General features: G+C 39.3%; 1 protein-coding gene and 1 non-coding gene across 10 annotated transcripts in view; one reads left to right on the forward strand and one right to left on the reverse strand.

Moving 5' to 3' along the window:
- The window catches only part of NDUFAF6 (NADH:ubiquinone oxidoreductase complex assembly factor 6), a 26,549-nt gene extending 13,862 nt beyond the window's left edge, over positions 1 to 12,687 (forward strand). For 2 of the 8 annotated variants that reach the window (XM_030266441.4, XM_030266443.4), the window contains exons 8-9: positions 3,325 to 3,381; positions 3,869 to 4,023. In XM_030266441.4, coding sequence (XP_030122301.4) covers positions 3,325 to 3,381; positions 3,869 to 3,997 — 186 coding nt within the window. In that variant the 3' untranslated portion in view covers positions 3,998 to 4,023. Of the gene's footprint in view, positions 1 to 3,324; positions 3,382 to 3,868; positions 4,024 to 5,353; positions 5,448 to 7,373; positions 10,993 to 12,420 lie in introns of those variants that run through there. The other 6 variants (XM_041713975.2, XM_072924838.1, XR_005979233.2 and 3 more) reach the window with 5 other exon arrangements.
- On the reverse strand, positions 11,168 to 18,507 carry LOC116807770 (uncharacterized). Of its 2 annotated transcripts, XR_005979235.2 has the most exons (3): positions 18,344 to 18,507; positions 14,607 to 14,739; positions 11,168 to 14,230 (listed from the first exon to the last, which is right to left on the reverse strand). It is a non-coding gene; the product is annotated as an uncharacterized protein (transcript). The 2 variants fall into 2 exon arrangements; XR_012054231.1 differs by having other exon boundaries at positions 11,168 to 14,739.
- Positions 18,508 to 18,522: the final 15 nt, after the last annotated feature.

Below are 18,522 nucleotides of genomic sequence, written 5' to 3' on the forward strand. Positions count from 1 at the left end.
CTATTTTTTTCTTTCATGCTTTTATTCTAGCTGCATTGTGAAATTCTTGCCTAGTGCACAGTACAAAAGCAGAAGAATGTTTTATTGGCAAGGCTTTGTCTTCCTCTAGCTGGAAAACAAAGCACTACAAAGAGTTTCCTATGTCTACAAGTATATTTACACTTTGATTATAGCACCCAGTGGTTCCAGTCAAGGTGGTCTGGAAAGATTGCACTTCAGAGTAAATAAATGCCAGATTTATCTCTGTATTTGCACTATTAATATAATCCTCAATTACAGCATTACCTGTAGGAGAGCCCTTCATCTTTTTTCTGGAAGTCAAATGTGGCATCCCTGGTTTGTTCAGTCAGTGCCTACTGAGCTGGTTAATGTTTTGTTTTATGTTATTAATGTGTGTATGTTCTAACAGCCCTCCAGTACCTAAAGGGAGCTTACAACAAAGCCAGAGAGGGACTTTTTACAAGGGCATTAAGGATAAGGGGAAATGGCTTTAAACTGAATGACAGAGATTTAGATTAGATGTTAGGAAGAAATTCTTTCCTGTGAGGGCGGTGAGACACTGGCACAGGTTGCCCAGAGAAGCTGTAGATGCCCTATCCCTGGAAGTGTCCAAGGCCAGGTTGGATGGGGATTTGACCAGCCTGGTCTAGTGGGAAGTGTCCCTGCCCATGCCAGGAGGGTTGGAACAGATGATCCCTTCCAACCCAAACCATTCTATGATCCTTTGTACCCTTCGGCTTTATTTTTCATATACTAATTATAATTCACATTTAATTCCTGTTCATGTTGTTTAACCTGATGTCTCAGTTTTTGTGGTCACATGCCCAAGAAAACTGTTTATTCCATTTAGAAGCAGGGAACAGAGACAAAGTACAACATCAAAACTGTCAATTATCTTTGTTCAAGCTGAAATATTTTGATTTTTTTTTTAAATTCTCCACCCTTCAACCCATAATGTACACTATATAAAACCCATTGCCTTTTGGCTAAGAAAAATGCCAAGTGCGTGGCCTGAAATGCCTCATATCAGGGATGGGAGGCATGGAAAATGAGTAATGTGTACTATGTTTAAATTTGGTTGCTGGTATTGTATGGAAACTTTGGGATAGAAGCAGGAAGAAAATTTGGTTCTTCAGAACCTTTCAGGTAATTTGATAATTCATAGTGCATTGGTCCCCTGGTTCCCAGCCTGAGCCTACCAACTTCTGAAGAGAACAGGCCTCCTTTCTTCCCACTTCATTCCTAGAGCCCTGCCCAAGTTATGCACTGGGAGGGTCCTGTGGAAAGTATGCAATGTGATGATGTAATTGGAGACTAAAGAGAAAAGTATAAATCCAGATTAGAGCAGCGTTAGCATTTTATTCAACTGAATGTTGATCCTGGCACTCCTCGCATTTTTCTCCCCCCTTTGTATGTTTTTTAATGGGTGGGTTATATCAGCTTAATTAAAATTTAAAAAAATTCCTCTCTGAATACTTGCTTCTAGTCTCCCATCATCAGTGAATTGTTGACAGTGCAGGAACTGTAGAGAGTTCAAACCACTTGAACTGGCCATAGCTGGCAGCAGTAACAGAGTATTGGCCTCCTTCATAATCAGATAGTGTATGTTAATGCAAGGACAAGGGTACTTTCTGCCTAATGGTTGAAATGGGCTTTTGCTGGAAGCATTTGCTGGGTGTTTCAGGACCTTAGGTGAATCTAATGGGCTGGTGCCTTTAAATGCATCTGTTCTGCTGTATAAAATCACCATTTTGTTTTGCCTGAGGGTCTTCACAACCACTTATCTGTTGTTTTAGTTGGGATTATAGGGTAGGGTAAAGTTCAAATCTGCAGAGAGGTTTCAGCTATCTCAGCATTTGTTACACAATGCATTGTTACATGTATTTTAGAGGATGAGGGTAACAATTACCACCCCCATTTCACAGCCAGAAGACGCCTAAATCTGAAATGCTGAATGGAGTCCCAGCTATGCCACATGAAGCATATTGTACTCGTGTGGCCCTTTATCTTGAGAAAAAAGTTTCTGGAGTATGGTCAGGTCTTCCTGACACTGCAGCTGCTGACCAGCAGGTGGCAAAATATGATAATGAAAATTGCAGTTTTCCTTAGGAATTGTGTGCTTCGTCAGCATAAAAGCATATAACAAAATGTTCTGTCAGTCCCCAAAAGTGTTCCCTTTGAAAGCCTACAAATACATTTACACATTCTCCCTCTTTTTCTTCATCACCCCTTTTCCTATTCCTCTTGTGAAAAAGGGTCTCCCTTTTGGCTTTCTGCATTTGTCTCCCGTCCTACATCATTATGGGACTCAGTTTATCAAGGGAGATAAAATGCTTTCTGAATGACATGTAACCCATTCTGGGTTGAGAAGGTAAATAAAAACTACTTTATTTTTTCATCTTGCAATTAATAATAGAAGGGCAGAGCATTAGATCAGGGAAGAACATTTTTCTATTTTAGAAATAGATATACACACACAGGTGTTATTATATCTCAACATTTTAAAATAATTTGTTTTCTGAAAAGATTGAAACTTTTTCCTCCTAAAGTTTCAGTCTTATTTTCTCAGTTGTCTGGAAAGGTCTGTGAAAAACTAAACTTTACAAGCTCAAACATTCTTATCAGTATTTATAGAGAGTTAGTTTGTTTTAGGCTGTAAGAAAAAGCAACACAAGAAGGGATTTTTTTTAATAGACAGGCATTACAGGAAGACTTTTTCAAATCTGTTAGATGTACTGACTTGAATATGAGTTTAAACTGCAGATTTGATGCAGCCATGCTTTAGATTTTCATATTTAGATACTGAGCAACTGAGATAATTTCGATGTCTCAGATATGTAACCAAAGGATTTACAACTAGACTCCTGGGACTGATGGCAACGTTGAACTAAAAAAGATGCACTCAGAAAAATGCATTTCTGGTCTTCCATCATTTCTGTCTATTGGGAAAAAAAAAAAAAAAAAAAGTTAAACTCTATTTACTAAACCAGATGCAACTTGGGACTTTGTTGGAACAAGGCATGCTAATTTACCTTGGTTTATAGTATGCAGTCTTGAGGTCTGTCAAATCATGTAAGTATTTTTGTAAGCCTCTCCCAGTATTACATACTGTTGTGTAACTACTTTTGTACACAGCTTTCATGGAATGAAATGTTACAGTTTCAGGATGTCAAAATACAAAGGGATAACGCTAGTAATACAGTGTGTTGCCTCTAAGCATTATATATAGTACTTGATGTTTAATCAGAAATGTTAAATTTTTCTGATAAGTACTTTTTTTTTGTGTTTTGTTCTTCCCTCCCACCTTACCCCATTTACTTTTAGGCTAGATCTTTCAGTAAGAAAGTTCCTGTGAAGGCGTATCCTGCTTTTTTCTGTACGGTGGGTGTGATATATGCACTCTTTAAGTGATGGACTTATTACTGGGCTTATACATTTGTGAAGAGTATTCAAATTATTCAAATGGTGAACAACCACTTCATGTGTCCTATTTTGGGAGGATGCAATTCATAAAACTCATAGAAATCATGTGTGCCTGACTGTAGAACCTTACAGTTTTGATCAACACTTCTAATCATTCTCTTTTAACTACATCATCCCACCCAAGATGTCTGTTTATTCACAGACTGCTGTTCTAATGCAAGAGCCCCAGATCCTGTCTATTTTCATAATTTGGTGTTTGGTCTACTAAAAGATAATGCTTCTCTTCACAAAACTTGACTTTTTTATATGCTTGGAATTTGATGATTACACTACCATTTAACAGCACAATGAAACTGTCAAGCCTTTTTTGCAGTTTCTCATACTGCTTTTTAAACTCAATTACTTGTGTACACCATGTGTATTAAGTTTTATTTTTCTTTTCTAGGTTGCTTTAGATGATTATTTATATAACATGCAGAAAGTGGATTTCAATATATTTCATCCAAGCTTACAAAAGAAGAGTACATTATTACCATTGTATTTGTATATTAGATCTTGGAAAAAAACATATTAAAGTTTGTTTGGTTATTTTAATTTGGATTCAGAGTGCTGAGTTTTTTTTCTTTAATGTCTTAACTTGCTAGAATTGCGAAGTGTCTGACTTCACACTTCTGCAAAATGCAGTTCCAGGGAAACAGCAGATGCACATGAACTGTAGCTGTCAGCCTGCTGGCAGTAGTGAAGTTTCTTCTTGGAATATTAGGCTGATATCTCTTTTTCACTTGTCTGCCAAGTCATATGTCCTTGTCTGAGATTGCTTTTCTTGTCTTTCCTGTAATAACATCAGTATGACAGAATTCTTGGACAAACACTGTGCTAATGGACACTTCTGACAGTTCTGATTCTTTGCTGAGAAAAGTAAATCGAAAAGACTGCTTTGTTTGTGCCCAAAAGCAGTTACAGCAAATGCCCCATAAATCAGCTAAGTAGTTCTATTTAGTGCAAGGAGCAGGCTTCCTGCAAGTAGTGGTGATGCTTCAAAGTTGGAAGGATGAGCATGTATATTTGAATGCAAGAAAACTGTCAGGAAAAGCTTTAGCAGAAATTATTTAACTGTGCAGTGAAGTGATTAGAGGTAGTGGGAGGATAGCTTTGCAACCAAGGAAGAGAGCCTGTACATTAAAATGTATATATTAGCATGGATGAAACAAAACACATGTATCTCTGGTGTTTTCACTCTGCTCTTGGTTTGGCTGTGTCTTCCTCCTGGCCTCGTCTCTGTTGTTGCCCACAGCTGTGATTGCAGTGGGTTCGACTGCCCCCTTGTTCAGTATTCAGCACATCTTTCAGGACATACTCCTGTGTGGCTTCCCTGAATTCCTTTTCTTTGGTACTGTGAAAACATTCCTGAACGTTTCAGGTAATTTTAGTCCTCTCTCTCTCTAAAGATACTGGTCTGGATTTTTTCATGGGAAATTACTAGTAGCTTTGTACTCAGCATCTCTTAGGATCAAGATAAGTGTATCTGTTTGATTTGTTTTATGGTAAAATAATGCTTCCTAACATTCAGCTTGATTCAGTTTCACAAATACAGTAGTTTGTTCTGCCCTCATCCTTGTTCTGGTAAATAGCTGCTTTTCCTAGAGATTTTTTTTTTCCCCTTAAATCGGGGTGAATCACCCCAGATGCTTGGCTGTATAACAACATCCTGTATTTTTGTGTAAAATGCTACATAATGAATTTCTGTGAACCAGATTTGTGGCTTTTTTTATCACAAACTGTCAGCATGGTAGAAATCTTTGGAACCTGACATTAAGTTCTTCATTTGGTGATTTTGCTTTACATGTTTGAAGTTGGTTTGTGATACAGATCTTGGTTAATCTGCAGTTTTTTATTCCTGAGTAAGACATTTCTCTTTGAATTTGTTCAGCTCAGGATCGTGGTTTCTGTATTACTGGAGGTGGAATAATCAAGGTGATACAAACCAAGAAGAATTAGTATGAACTGGGAGCTGTTTTCTTAAGGTAAAAATCTTTACAGGTTCTGTCCACTTTTCAGATCAGCTGCAGTATCATATCACTGGTGTTTCTGAATGTGGCAAAGAGGTCTGGTGAAAAGAAAATGTTTAATTCCTATGCAGGCACTGCAGCTCTTTGTGCCAAATGAAGAGCAAAGGCTTAGGCTCTGTTGCTTCTAACAGGCCAGCTGCACATTCCCTCTGTTTATTTTGTGATCTGGAGCAAGCATTACAAATGCGTCTTTCTGCACTTGGTCATGTTTTGTTCCGAATGTGTTGAGTCAGGACAGTTGAGGCAGACCTGTCTGTCCTCTCAAAGGAATCGCTCTCCTGTAAAGTCTTCTCCCAGGCAGCTAGCGACAAGATAAGAGGACACAGCTTCAAGCTTTGCCAGGGGAGGTTTAGGCTGGACATCAGGAGGGATTTCTTTGTGGAAAGCATTGTTAAACATTGGAACAGGCTGCCCAGGGAAGTGGTGGCGTTACCATCCCTGGAAGTGTTCAAGAAATGACTGATGTGGCACTTAGTGCTATGGTTTAGTTTACAAGGTGGAAATCAGTCAAAGATTTTACTCAGTCTCAGAGGTCTTTTCCAGCCTAAATGGTTCTGTGATTCTGTAATAGTTCCTTTCTCATCATGGCAGGTAAACAGCAGCCTCCTCTGCCTTGACCGTTCTCCAGCTCTTCAACATAGCAGTTTCCCAAATTTTCCTCTCACCAATATCCTCTGAAGGCAGGTCCTTCTCCGACCTTCTCCAATCCATGCAAAGCTGTAGTTAGGCTTGTTCTTGACCCTTTCCCCAGCTGTAGCCTAGGATGGCAGCTTCTTTCCTACAGGGGACTGGGGTAACCTTGTAACACTGCAACTCTATGTTGGCACAATTCTAACACTGGATTTGAAAGAATTTGATAAAAGCAAGTATTAGTATTTTGTCCAGGATGAACTTCAGGTCACTAAACTTCAGGTTTGAAGTCATCACTACTGAAATCAGTCCTTTTCTGGTTCCTATATGTAAAAACGTGCAAACAGCAAACCAAAACAACCACACCCCAATCCATCATAAAAACTGCTAAGACATTAATAACCAACATTATTAGGAGGTTGTCAGTGGGCTATTTTAAATTGTAAAGAGCCCTTTTACATTAAAAATTAGGAAGAGAAACTAGTCTCCTAAAATTTAGTTCACTAAAAGCAAGAGGAACTGTCTACACCAGCTGTGGAAACGAGTCGTATTCCATTACAGGTTGAATTATTTCACAAGCTAAATATCCTTCCCATAATTGTTTGAATAGGCATCAGTTAACAACCAAGTGAACTTGCAACTGTACAAGTATCAAGAAAACATCCCACTTTAGTATTAACAAAATTTAAATCAGTTACTCTAAGCTCAGGGTAATTTAAAAATGCTCTTGATGTGTAAATTGTCTTTGCTTTCCTGTCACATACTCGTGAGTCTCTTTCCACCTTCCTATCTTGCATGAGCCATAGGGCATATCTGCAAATCTGCAGTGACACAAATGTCTTCAGTCAGTATTTCTTTTTATTTGGAATACAGTATCAGTGAAGTATCCCATACCTGGAATAGGTATGTCTCTGAAAAAACAGGGAGAACTGTTACCATTTTTTCACTAGGAAACGTGACTTACTTTCTGGCTAAAGTCACAGCTCCATAAAAATGAGAAGCTTGGATATAAAAAAAACATGCACTAGGGAAAAATGTCACTTTGCCATTACAGCATTGTATGGTAGAACTCCCAAGTAATTTAGGTTAGGAAAAATGTTTTGCATTGCAAACATCAGGACATAATTATTCTATTTCACATGTGACTCTGGGTCCACACTGCTTGAAGTACAACTTTTTTACCATACACTGTTCATTACTGGGGAGCTACTCCTAGAAGAAATGAAAGCCAAGAGATTATTTTTCAATTAGGTACTGTTTGAAAACCAAACTACAGAATAAAAAAAGCCAGCAGCTGCTGAAAAACACGAGTTTAGCCGACATAACTAGAGGGGCAGCAGCATTATGCAAGAAACTGCTGATTTGGGAGAGACACAACAGAAGTAACAATGGATTCAAGAAAGCAAAAACCTAATAAATACTGTAACTTTCCTTGGGAAGACAAAAGGAACTAAAGGTCTGGTTTGACTTTCACTTGCTATTTCAACCTGCATCTTCAGAAGTTTGAGCTCTTTGGCAATCCAACATTTCCCTTTCCTTGCTTAGGTGTGACTGTTTAGGAGATGTGATACTCTTATTTCTGGAAGGAGACCTAGCCAGAAGAATAACTTTCTTTCTTTTTTTGACCCATTTTTCAGTTGTCTTTGACATTTTAATGTTCTTTTACATGAATATAGTGGGAGGATGCAAACTGAATTTTCCTGGGAAAAGAAGGACGAACACAGTTATCTGTACCATTTATACTGAGCTAAGAAGAAAATTCTGACTTGTTGAGGCAAGTTTATTCTGTAATTCTTCTGACTCAGCTAACAGCAGGTAATGAACCACTTCTACACAAAGAAGTAGCTCTCAGGAAAAAAAAACCCCAAAAAACAACAAACCAGCTTTCACAGCTAAAGCTCCCTTCCCATACTATTTTCTTGTGGACAATTTGAGCTTAATAACCTTTGAAAAAATCATTGCAGCAAAGCCTTTCATAGAAACTTAGTGTTTCATGGGCAAAACAAAAAAAACCTTAATTTCAAAATTAGTTCAGTGACCAGCCTCCAAAAGCCCATCTGTAACGTGATGAGAAAAAAGCAGAGGTACTTAATGTCACAGTCTTTAACAGTAAGACCAGCAGCCCTTAGGGTGTCCAGGCTACTGAGTTGGAAGAAGGGAACTATGTTCTTCCTTCTTTTCCAAGGAATTTTCCCCCTGGCAACAAAGTGTTTCACTGGATGCTGTCTAAGATTGATGAGAAAAAAGTGTTTATTACAGGTACTGTAAAATAGAGTGTTGCTGCCTCACACAGGTGTTTTAGGAATTGTTGAGCATCATCACTCTCTGTAACTTCCCTTCATGCCTGAGGGTCCCAGGTCAGATTTGACACCTGAGGTGCAGAGAAACTTGAGATGAGATGTGCAAGAAGTGGAGGGGTTGGTGATTAAACTGTTTTACATGCATTTGAGCATGCACTGCAGTTAGCTTTTATTTCTCACAGGCAGTTGCCATCCATTTGCGTTCATAATATGCTACAGTACTGCCTGTTGCTGCAGAAAATAGTCTTGTAGAATTGCTTCCGTGGATGATTCTATCATGGGAGTGGGCACCTAACTTTGGTATCAGCAAAGTAAGGTATACCTAAGGGAAAAGAGGGGGAAAATTTAATAGTATCATTAAGTTGTGAATGTGACTGTTATCTGGGCTTCCAGATGAGAACTAGACTTGGTCATACTTGCTGGAGTCATGGCCTTCCCTTTTCCTGGGATAAAAACCTCATTAAACTGTATGAAATAATAAGAAAACCTTTGAAAGCAATTTTTCTGTTCCTTTTCATGTCACCCTTATCAAAGCACAGACATCTCTTCTGCCTTTTTTCCTCTGTCATTTATTTACTTTCTTTTCCTCAGCCTCTGACTGGTGTCTCTCCTTTCACCTTTGAAGACTCATTCAGGGCCAGTGTTAACCTGGACCTGCAGTCTTTCAGTTTAAATCTGCACTTCTGGCACAGTAACATAAAATACTCATACTGTTTCACTCTAGAGAAAAAAAAAACACGTCCATCCTCTATCTTCCTTTTGCCCCCCAGTGATTTTGCTCATGTTTTCCAGGTGCTTCTTTCCAGTGAACTCACCAATTGCCCCATGTCAGACACTCATCTCCTCCCGTACTGTAATGATACTCTTCTTACTAAGTCCTAAATGCCTTTCAGGAAATGGTGTTGATGTGTGACAAGATGTGACAGTTGAGTCAGGCTCTTGGCACTTGTCTGGCTCTCTGCTATCAGCAGACCATGCAAAATCATGGTGAAGGATGGGACAAAGTAATGATGAAAAAATCCACTTAATTTGGTTTATTTTTCTGCACTTGGCTACGGCATAATGGAAACAGTGACAGTTCTGTTCAATTAAGTTCAGAATCTCACATATATTGTAGAAATAAAGTAATTGGAAATAATTGACACCAGACCCGCAGAACAGTGTATCTTTTTGGACTTGTTGAACAGGAATTTTAGGGTTTTTTGGTGATTTGTCTTTGCAGACAGACTAGCTTGACTTGTTCCTGAAAGGATTTTTGGCCTCTGATCATAAACTGAATTGATATAACTTCTTGCAGTAATAGCAAACAAATCAAACACTCCTATTAGAAAGCCAGTGTAATTCAGAGGAAAACAAAACATCAGAAAAATAAAACAAAAATCCAAAAGAAATGCACATTTAAGTCACAAGCCCTTGCTTTTGGCATGCTGTGGTCTTTTCAAAGTTTTCAAATGGCTGCATGCAAAGAAAGGTTTGAGTTATTTATACTTTCTTTACTCACCTGAACTGCTAACTTTGTCCTTTCTTTCACATTAACTGCTTTTTTATTACTTAGAAGTACAGAAAATTGTCTGTTTGGTTTTTGTGTTTAGTTTTAGCTAATTCTGTATGCTTTGTACTGTTTTACCTTGTAGGGTTTACCTACTAGGCAAAAATCACAAGAGTAGTAAAAATCCCGTGTTTGTTTCACAGTATTTTCTTCATGGAAATATTCTTTGTGATGCTCTTTGCTTTTTTATTCTTATTATTTTTTACTAAAAGCTAGTTGTTTAATGACTAGATGTGGTGCACTTACATGAAACTAGTCTATATAAATGGTGATACTTAGAGAATAATGCATGTGCTGTGACGTCTTGAGAATATTACATGCTGCAAGAATGGTGTTCCGTGCGTGTGAGACAGTGTACACATGTGGCCAGAAAAATGGGTCAGTGCTTGTCTCCTGGACACCTTTGTATGACTGCAGTTGTCTGGAAGAATTGATAATTAAAACCCATCCCATGTCCTTTGAGCTGCATGAAGTATTAAACACCAGTTGAAGAGATTTCCTCTCAAAATATGTATTTTCCTCACTTTCTCCCAAATCAGGGAAAAAGGAATTTAGCAGAATTTACTTAGAAGTTACTTACAGATTTGCTATATGATAATTTAAACATTATTAATGTTTAAATTAATAAAATAAGAAGTTCACAGTTTTACTGTGAAGTTTTTGCTTGGAGTGATGGTCTTTATTTCCAATCTTTAGATGTATCAAATATGTTAGCTGAAAAGTTCCTTTACATTTTCTGCTGAGGTCAGATCCAGGCCCCTTCAGTTGCTGGTCCCTGCTGAGCCTGTTGTCAGACTTGCAGTTACCAACACAGAAAAAGGACACATTTTTCTCATGGTTCTGAGTCCTGATGGGTTTTATCCCCAAAAAATATGTAGATGGCATTGAGAGAGATCATGAATTCCTAGAGCCTTTGAAGCATAGGAGCCAGCCGTACCTGTAACCTCTATGATAATAACACTTTTCCAGGACTGTAAACTAAATGCAAGTAACATGAATGATAAATTCATTTTTAAATGTCTGCCGTTTTAGCAAGTAATAAATACATCCCATCTCCCACCCTCTCACAGTAGTCTCCTCTTGATGGACCATTTTATACCTTTTACTGGCTTGAATTCCTGACTTCTCTTCTAGCCAGTAACTTCACACACAGAGAAGTTAGTGGCTGGGGTAATGTGATAGAAAATATGAACCCATTGAACTTGGACCATTTATTTAAGCAAAGGTGTTCTGAAGGCAGGGGAGGGTTAGAAATCCGAAAAGCCTCCATTTATGTGGGAGTAGATGAGGTGTTTGAGCTGCAGAGGTGAGGCAAAGATGCCACTGTCAGTGGTCCCTGTATGATTTTCCAAGGATCCTCAACCGACAGCCTGGTGAGGTATTGTGAGCACGCAATATTGTCCTGCAATTGAACCTGCAAGTTCAAGCCAACAACAGTAACAGCAATGAAAGTTAATTTATAGCTGTCAAAAAATATTTTTTTCTAGTCTGACCTATTTTCTTACATCTAGTGACCATGAAAAAAAATTGTTGCCTCCTCCTTCTTCTGGTGTTGTGGCTACAGAGAGATTTAGGGTTCTAAAATGTCTGTGTTCAGTTTAATTTGGAGTGCTTTGAAATGTGGTTTATTCTTTAACCTGGAGATTGGTGGCTCTTCACTGTTCTAGAGAGTGGAAAAGAGACTGGTTGAAATATCAGATCCAGCCAGCTCAACATTTTCAAGGTAACACCAGTGAAATCCCCAAACCAGACAGTATTGTTGTGCACCAGAAACTTCTGGCACTGTTGAACATTTCTGGCACTATTGAACTTCATGCTCTCAATTCCAGATCATGTTCACCCATGTTCACTTCCTTAGTTTGGCTAAAAACTAATTTATCAACAATGATTCTAATTATTGACAGGTAATGGAACAGTGTTTCCTCCAATCCAAGGAACATCCCTCTCTGCTGAAAAGACAAAGGGACCTTTTCAGTAGGGAAATCTGCAGATTTGGAATATAAAAGACACAAAAATGCTGAAGTCTTCCTCTTGAGCTTCTATAACATTTCTGTTGTCAGTATTCTGATCAGTCAGAGTCATCCTCAGTAACCCACAGTGCAGTCAGTGAGATGCAGATTTGGACAATAAACATTAAAAATGAGTGTCAGGTACCAGTAGAGGCCAGTATACACCAATTGAAATCCATCAAGAGGTCTGGTAGATCATGGGCTAGAAGGGAGTGGAAGCAGACTGACCCTCCTGGTGTGTTCAACACTCAAAAAGCAGCAGCTGTCCTGCCTTCAAGCAGAACCTTTGACGTGTTGTCAGACATTATGTCAGCAGCTGAAAGAAGTTTTGGTGTAAGCATATGCAGAGGCAAAAAAAAGAACCCAGACCAAATTTGGGATGAAAAAAAAAACAAAAATGGGGGAAAGGGTGACTGAATTAATTTATTTTGTGTGTGCAGATAATTGTAGCTTCAGCCTTTGGAGAGTCAAGCTAGAAGGCAGAGTAGCAGTGCCAGTGCTGGAGAGTCAAGGCAGCAAGAAAAAGAGAAAGAAAAAGGAGCAGCAGCAGCACAGAACTGGAAGAGAACTGGAAAAGAGCCAAAACCACAAACATGGGGAAAAAATGAAAGAAGAGCAAAGAAAAAGAGATGATCAACAGGTGAAATCTTGTCACTTTACAGAATGACAGATGATTTTAAAAATACTTAATTTCTCATTCATCAGTCCTTCTATTCCTGAAAATTTGTTTTAGTTTTGGACATGCAGATCCATACCCATCAAGATGTGGGTGTGTTCTGACTGGATTTGATACCAAGGGACACATAGCCAGTGCATGGGGACACCCAGGAAACACACATTCCTCTGGCATCAGTCCAGCATTTACTGATTAATGCAGGGACACAGTGGTGGAATAGTGCTGGTTGAGTGGGGGGAGGAATTCTCAGGAATGCTGGCTAAGCAGGCAGAGGGTGCTGGGATGAGCTTGCCAGGGTATGGTCCCCAAAGGGGTGTATATGAGGGGATGGCAGTAGGTTGGGATGTAGCATGGGATTCCGGGGTCCCTGGGTTGGAATCAACATTCTTGGAGAAGCTCCTGTGTCACCTTATGTCTCCCTGGTTGCCTTCAGTCTCTCCCAGTCACTCCAGGACCATTCCATAGTGGCTTTTTAACACCATGCACTGTCTCTTCTTGTGGAAAGGGAGGACGGGAATTGTCCCTGTCCGGGCACAGCTGGGGCTGGAGCACCTTGATCTGATTTCCACTAGCTTCTAGTGCTAGTTTCAGTCTAGTGTCCTCTCAAGTGCTGCCTGAGGATGACAGGATGGGACTGGAGCCATGAGGAGGCTGCAGGGACACCCCCTAACTCAGACCACCCTTCTTACTCCAGGCTTGCCCCCTGGAGCAGGTGCTGAGTCCTAAGAGACACAGAGTGCTGGTGTGGGAAAGCTGGGTTGAGTGCAGATCTTTATGGAAGATATTGTGGGAATGAGAAATCCAGAAGTTGAAGAAAATTTGCAGGTGAGCTCCTGGAAGACACAAAGGTGGGGCTCAGGAGGAAGTCCCGTATGGCACCACTACAGGAATAGGGTGTGCAGCAGAAGGCACTGAGGAGCATGGGACAATTAAATTGCTTCTGATTTCTGCAAAGAGTTTGAGCATGCAAGCAAGAATGGACCCAAAACCAAGGCAATGCAACCATTGCAATGGTGGTGGCTCCTCCATGAGTGTCATCCTCCATCTTGAAATGGCTCCGCCAGAATGGGATCTGATTACCACAGCCTTTCTGCTGGCAAAGCCATGCATTAGTGCCAGAAGTGTTCCAACAACTGAGCTAACAGAAAAATATGATTTTCATTCACTGGTTTAGTAAATTTTCTTCAGTTCTACATAACCATTTCCACTGATCCCTCAAAAAGGACACGCTTTTAATGAAAAGATGCTGATTTGCAAAAGGTTAATTTTAAGACATTAAATACAGATAATACAGAGCTTGGGCTGATTTCAAGCTTAGTGAATTGTATTCAATTATCATTCAAAAATAATCTGAAATTCACTAGCACTGAATTACTACTTCTCAGGTTCAGTGAAGGTGTCACAGCAAGTTAAATAGGTTGTGGTCCTTTCACAAAGATCAAGCACCTTCTTGATGACACATCTTGATGACAAGACATGAACCACCTGTGAACCTGGTCTTGTTTGCTGGTGAGTATGGGAGCAAGAGCATCGATCTCATCCAGGAAAACAACTGAAGGTCACATCTGGTAGGCCTACAAAGAAAACAGGAACACTGGTATCAGGAAAACAGCACTGTTTGGAAGGGAAAATACATGAAAAACATTATGGTTACAAGAGCACTGGAACTGGTTAGTTTGGGGTTTTTTTGAGGGGGATGGTGGTGCTTTACAAAATTTTCTTGTTTGCATGATTAGTATTTCCCAATACACCCCAAGATTTCCAGACCCCCAAAACCCCACTGGAAAAGGAAACACTGACAGTCCAATTTCAGTGGAAGGACCCGACAAAACATGAAAAAGGATTTCTTCTTGACCACAGAAAATTAGTTACAACTCAGACAGAACATGTGGCATGTTTCAATCTTAATTGCTCAAATAATAAATGAAACTCTCATTCACATTCTCTTACCCATTCACTCAGGCAGTTGACAACATTTCTCATAAAGAAGATTACTCCCCTGTTACCCTGGCTACATTCATTAGCAGCTGCACAAGCTACCAGAATCTTTCCAGTCCCTGGTGTACCATAGAATAGGAAGTCTCTGCAATTAAAAGAAAAAAAAAAATCACACAAGAAAAAATCATAATGGAAAAGTGTCTATTATAACCCCCATCCCTAAACAACACAGCTCTCCTCAACAAAACACTTCATGGATAACAAACACAGCAGTAACAGCTAAAGTGTGAGAAAAGTCAAAAAGGGCTCCTACACAATTCAACAAGGCAGCAAATGAAATTAATAAAGAGGATAATGTGTATGTACAAAACATTTCTGAGAAAAGATAGTAACATCCCAGAAGGACACATCCAAAATCTGTGACATATCAAGAGGTGTGGTTATAACACAGTGGAGCCAAACAAACTTCCAGTGCAGAAGCTGAGACCAGGATAACTTATAAATCACGTGTTCTGCATATTCATTCTCGTTTTCACAAAAGGCAAGATCTGAGAATAAAGCATTTAATTGTCCCTTAAATAGCTTTAAGTTTCTGGGTTTGGTCTCCCTTTGCGGGTGCTAAAGAAGTAATCTAAAGCTGGGAAGGTATTTTGCATTTCTGCATTTCCATCAGCTAGAAAAACCAAGATGCTGCTGCTTCAAAATAAATTTCATTTCATTAAGAAGCAAAAGACAAAGATTTTCTTTTCACTGTTTGTAATACTTTCTGAAGTTACTGAAAGCAAAACATTTAAAGTCCCATTTGAATATAACATGACTGAATTTTGCTGACCAAAAATATGTAATGTTAATTAAATCTCTAGTAATTTTATTTTGTAACACAGAACTCAGCTGTTACTCCTCTGTAAGAAGTGGACAGATTCCTATTTTAGCTCAAGCACAACAAAGACTGCAAGGTTCTAATTGCAAGTTCTGTCAATTTTTAAACTGATGCTTGAGCATTTGAAAAAAAACAGTTTGTGGGAGAGACAAGTGGGCTTCCATGAAGCAAACTACAGTTGACTACCAGTAGGTAATTAATTGTACATGAAACTCTAAAGGAAAAAAAATCTCCAACTGCAGCTTTTAAAGGCAAGCCACCTTTAAAGGATAATCTCACTTGTCAGTAAATCTCTGAACCTAGATATATGCTGGTTTTCATAATTTTTTAAAATACTGCTTTTTAATTTTCTTAACCCTACTTTTTACTACTGCTAAAAAAAAACCCCATTCAACAGTGCTGAAAATTTTGGAGCATTTTTATATGTTAAACAAAGCTACAACCTCAATAATGTTCCATCAGAATTTCAATGTCAGCACAAAGGAAAGATTCACGGCAATTTTCAAATTGCTTGAGAGAAACCTGTAAGCCAAGGGAGTTGTAGATAGCCCATTACTGGAAGCTTTCATAAATAGTGTAAATGTCTCACTGATATGATGGAGTAAAAATCCTTACTGACACAACTATTTGCATTGGCTCAACATCCGACAGATTTACTTCAATTTTCATGTTATCCCTGTGAAGATTTGAAGTGAAAATGAAAGCTGTGTGCAAACAGTGTCCATTCAAAAATCATAAGGCAATTGAGGAAGCACAATATAAGACAAGTGTTGCAGCATATCACTGCTATTTCATATTTTATGAAGAAGATATTTCCTCCACACTTAACTCTGGCATAACTGACAGTAAGATTATAATTAGAGAGCAAAAATAAATGTCATTTTAGACAAGCTATGCTTTGGAATAAGTTTTTTTCAGCTAAATTAAAATTACAAATAAATAATCTATGTGAAATAGTAAAATAAATTAGTGTCTACTTCTTCCAGTAGAACACCCCATGATCTCCCATCCTTTTCCTTCCATGCATCTTCTCTATACAGCCAGTTTTTTGCAAGATTGCTTCTGCAGTACTAAGATACAAATTTGACATGTAAGAGCAAAGATAGATAAATACAAAAAACCCCATTGAAACCGACACACGTGATCTGTATGACATTTTGATATAGTGAACACACAGCAAGAATTACTGGCATTTAGCCAAGTTTTTCAAAACTACTTAAAAATTAGGTCAAGTGTTTACTTTTTTTATACATACTTAGGAAGAAGTGTTTGCGGATTTGCAAACAGACCGTTTTCATATTTATTTTCCCCTCTTGCTAAACAGAGTAAAAAAAGAATTCTGAAGATATAGGAAGTTAACAGAAAAAAATTACGGCAGGGTTTCACAGCACTAAAATTGCTTTGCATGATAACTTTTAGTTCCCAGCCTTCCTCAGACAACAGGTTACTTATTCTCTTAAGCCAAGTTAAGGTCTTGTGCTGATTTTCCATGACTATACATGGTAGAAAGAGCATCTCACTGCTGTTAGTTACACTTTATAAACCTTTCAGAAAACAATGTCAGTTTGCACTTCATGAAGAGAACTAAAACACAGACACGCAGGCAGAAACACTAGGACTGCTTCACTTTGCCTGTATCCAACTTTCTGCTGCATCTTAATTCAACTGGGTGTTATAAAATTATTTGTAAGCATGAAAGAAAAGTTAATTACCCACGAAGCTGCTTCTGATGCCAAGAAAATTGAATTAGATAACAAGTTAAATCTACAGAAGTTTACAACACAAAGAGAAAGGTTCACAGCAATTTTCTTTTTGATTCACAAGAACCAAGCCAGCCCATACATAAAAGATCCTCTGATGTAAAGATCTCTCTGCAACTAGCAACAGTTGAAAATGAAGACACTTGTGGCCAATTTATATATTGCCTGTGCCCAAATTCTTTACACATGAAGCACTGGCCAAATACACCCTGCTGCACAGAATCTGAGATTTGTGGCTTAAGCCACAAACACCTGTTTCCAAAAAACTCATGTTAAACGGCTTGGCCCACACCTTATATAAATCAGTGCATTAAGAGTAATTACATGACAGCTCAGGCTGACACACTGGATGGATTTGAGGGAAAACTGGAAGACCAGATTGTCATGCTGTAGGGTGTTCAGAGCTCCATGTCCTGCTCCTTGCTCCCTTTCTGTGTGCCTCTTCCGCAGCAGGAGAAATGCAGCTCAGTGATGTGGCTCTTGCCTATCTGTGTCCCTGTCTGAGCTGGGATAGAAAATTCAGCTGAAAGTCAGAAAGTTCAGCAGTTTCATGATTTCTACTGGAAAGCCCCATTACCTATTTTTAATCTGCAGAAAAGCCAGACACAGTATTGCTTAATAATGTGAAATTTGAAAAATGAAACTGCCATATAGCATGTAAGTGAAATTTTCTTGGGGAGAGGGAAAAAAAAAAAAAAAAAAAAAAAGGCAACCCATTGGGCCATTTTCCAGCGCAGACTTTGGCATCAGAGCAACACCATCGAAGTTAATGGTGCTGTACCCTTTTACGTCTTCTTGCTCCACAGCTCTTCAGAACCTTCGCAGCCACCCATCCATCAAAGGCTGGAAATCCTGGAGGACCTGGTGAGCTGCTGAGCCGCCGGCTAGATTTGAAAAATACTGCTCTGGATGACACGATGTGTACACACAAAAAATTCTGATACAGAAGGTGGAAGGGGCTCCTTGTGTTGACAGTGTTTCTGGTAGGAACCCTTCTGCCATAGTTTCTCTAGGCTGACGACCAACTCCTCAGACTGAAACATGTTACTAATTCCCTTCCATGTGCTGCGTAGAGAGAACTGCTTAAAAACGTGCCCATCCTGAATTACCTCTGGGCGAGCATACTTAGAGCCACGGGCACGCACACAGACCCGCGATCGTCCACAAAGAACGCCTCTCAAAAAAGCCCCGGGAGGTCGATCTGGAGCCGGCAGCCACCCGCGGGCCGGGCCGGGCCGGGCCGTTCCGTTCCGCCCTGCCCGCTCAGGGCGCTCCGCGGGCAGCCGGG

The sequence above is a fragment of the Taeniopygia guttata genome, chromosome 2, assembly GCF_048771995.1.
Source record: "Taeniopygia guttata chromosome 2, bTaeGut7.mat, whole genome shotgun sequence".
Classification (NCBI taxonomy): domain Eukaryota; kingdom Metazoa; phylum Chordata; class Aves; order Passeriformes; family Estrildidae; genus Taeniopygia; species Taeniopygia guttata.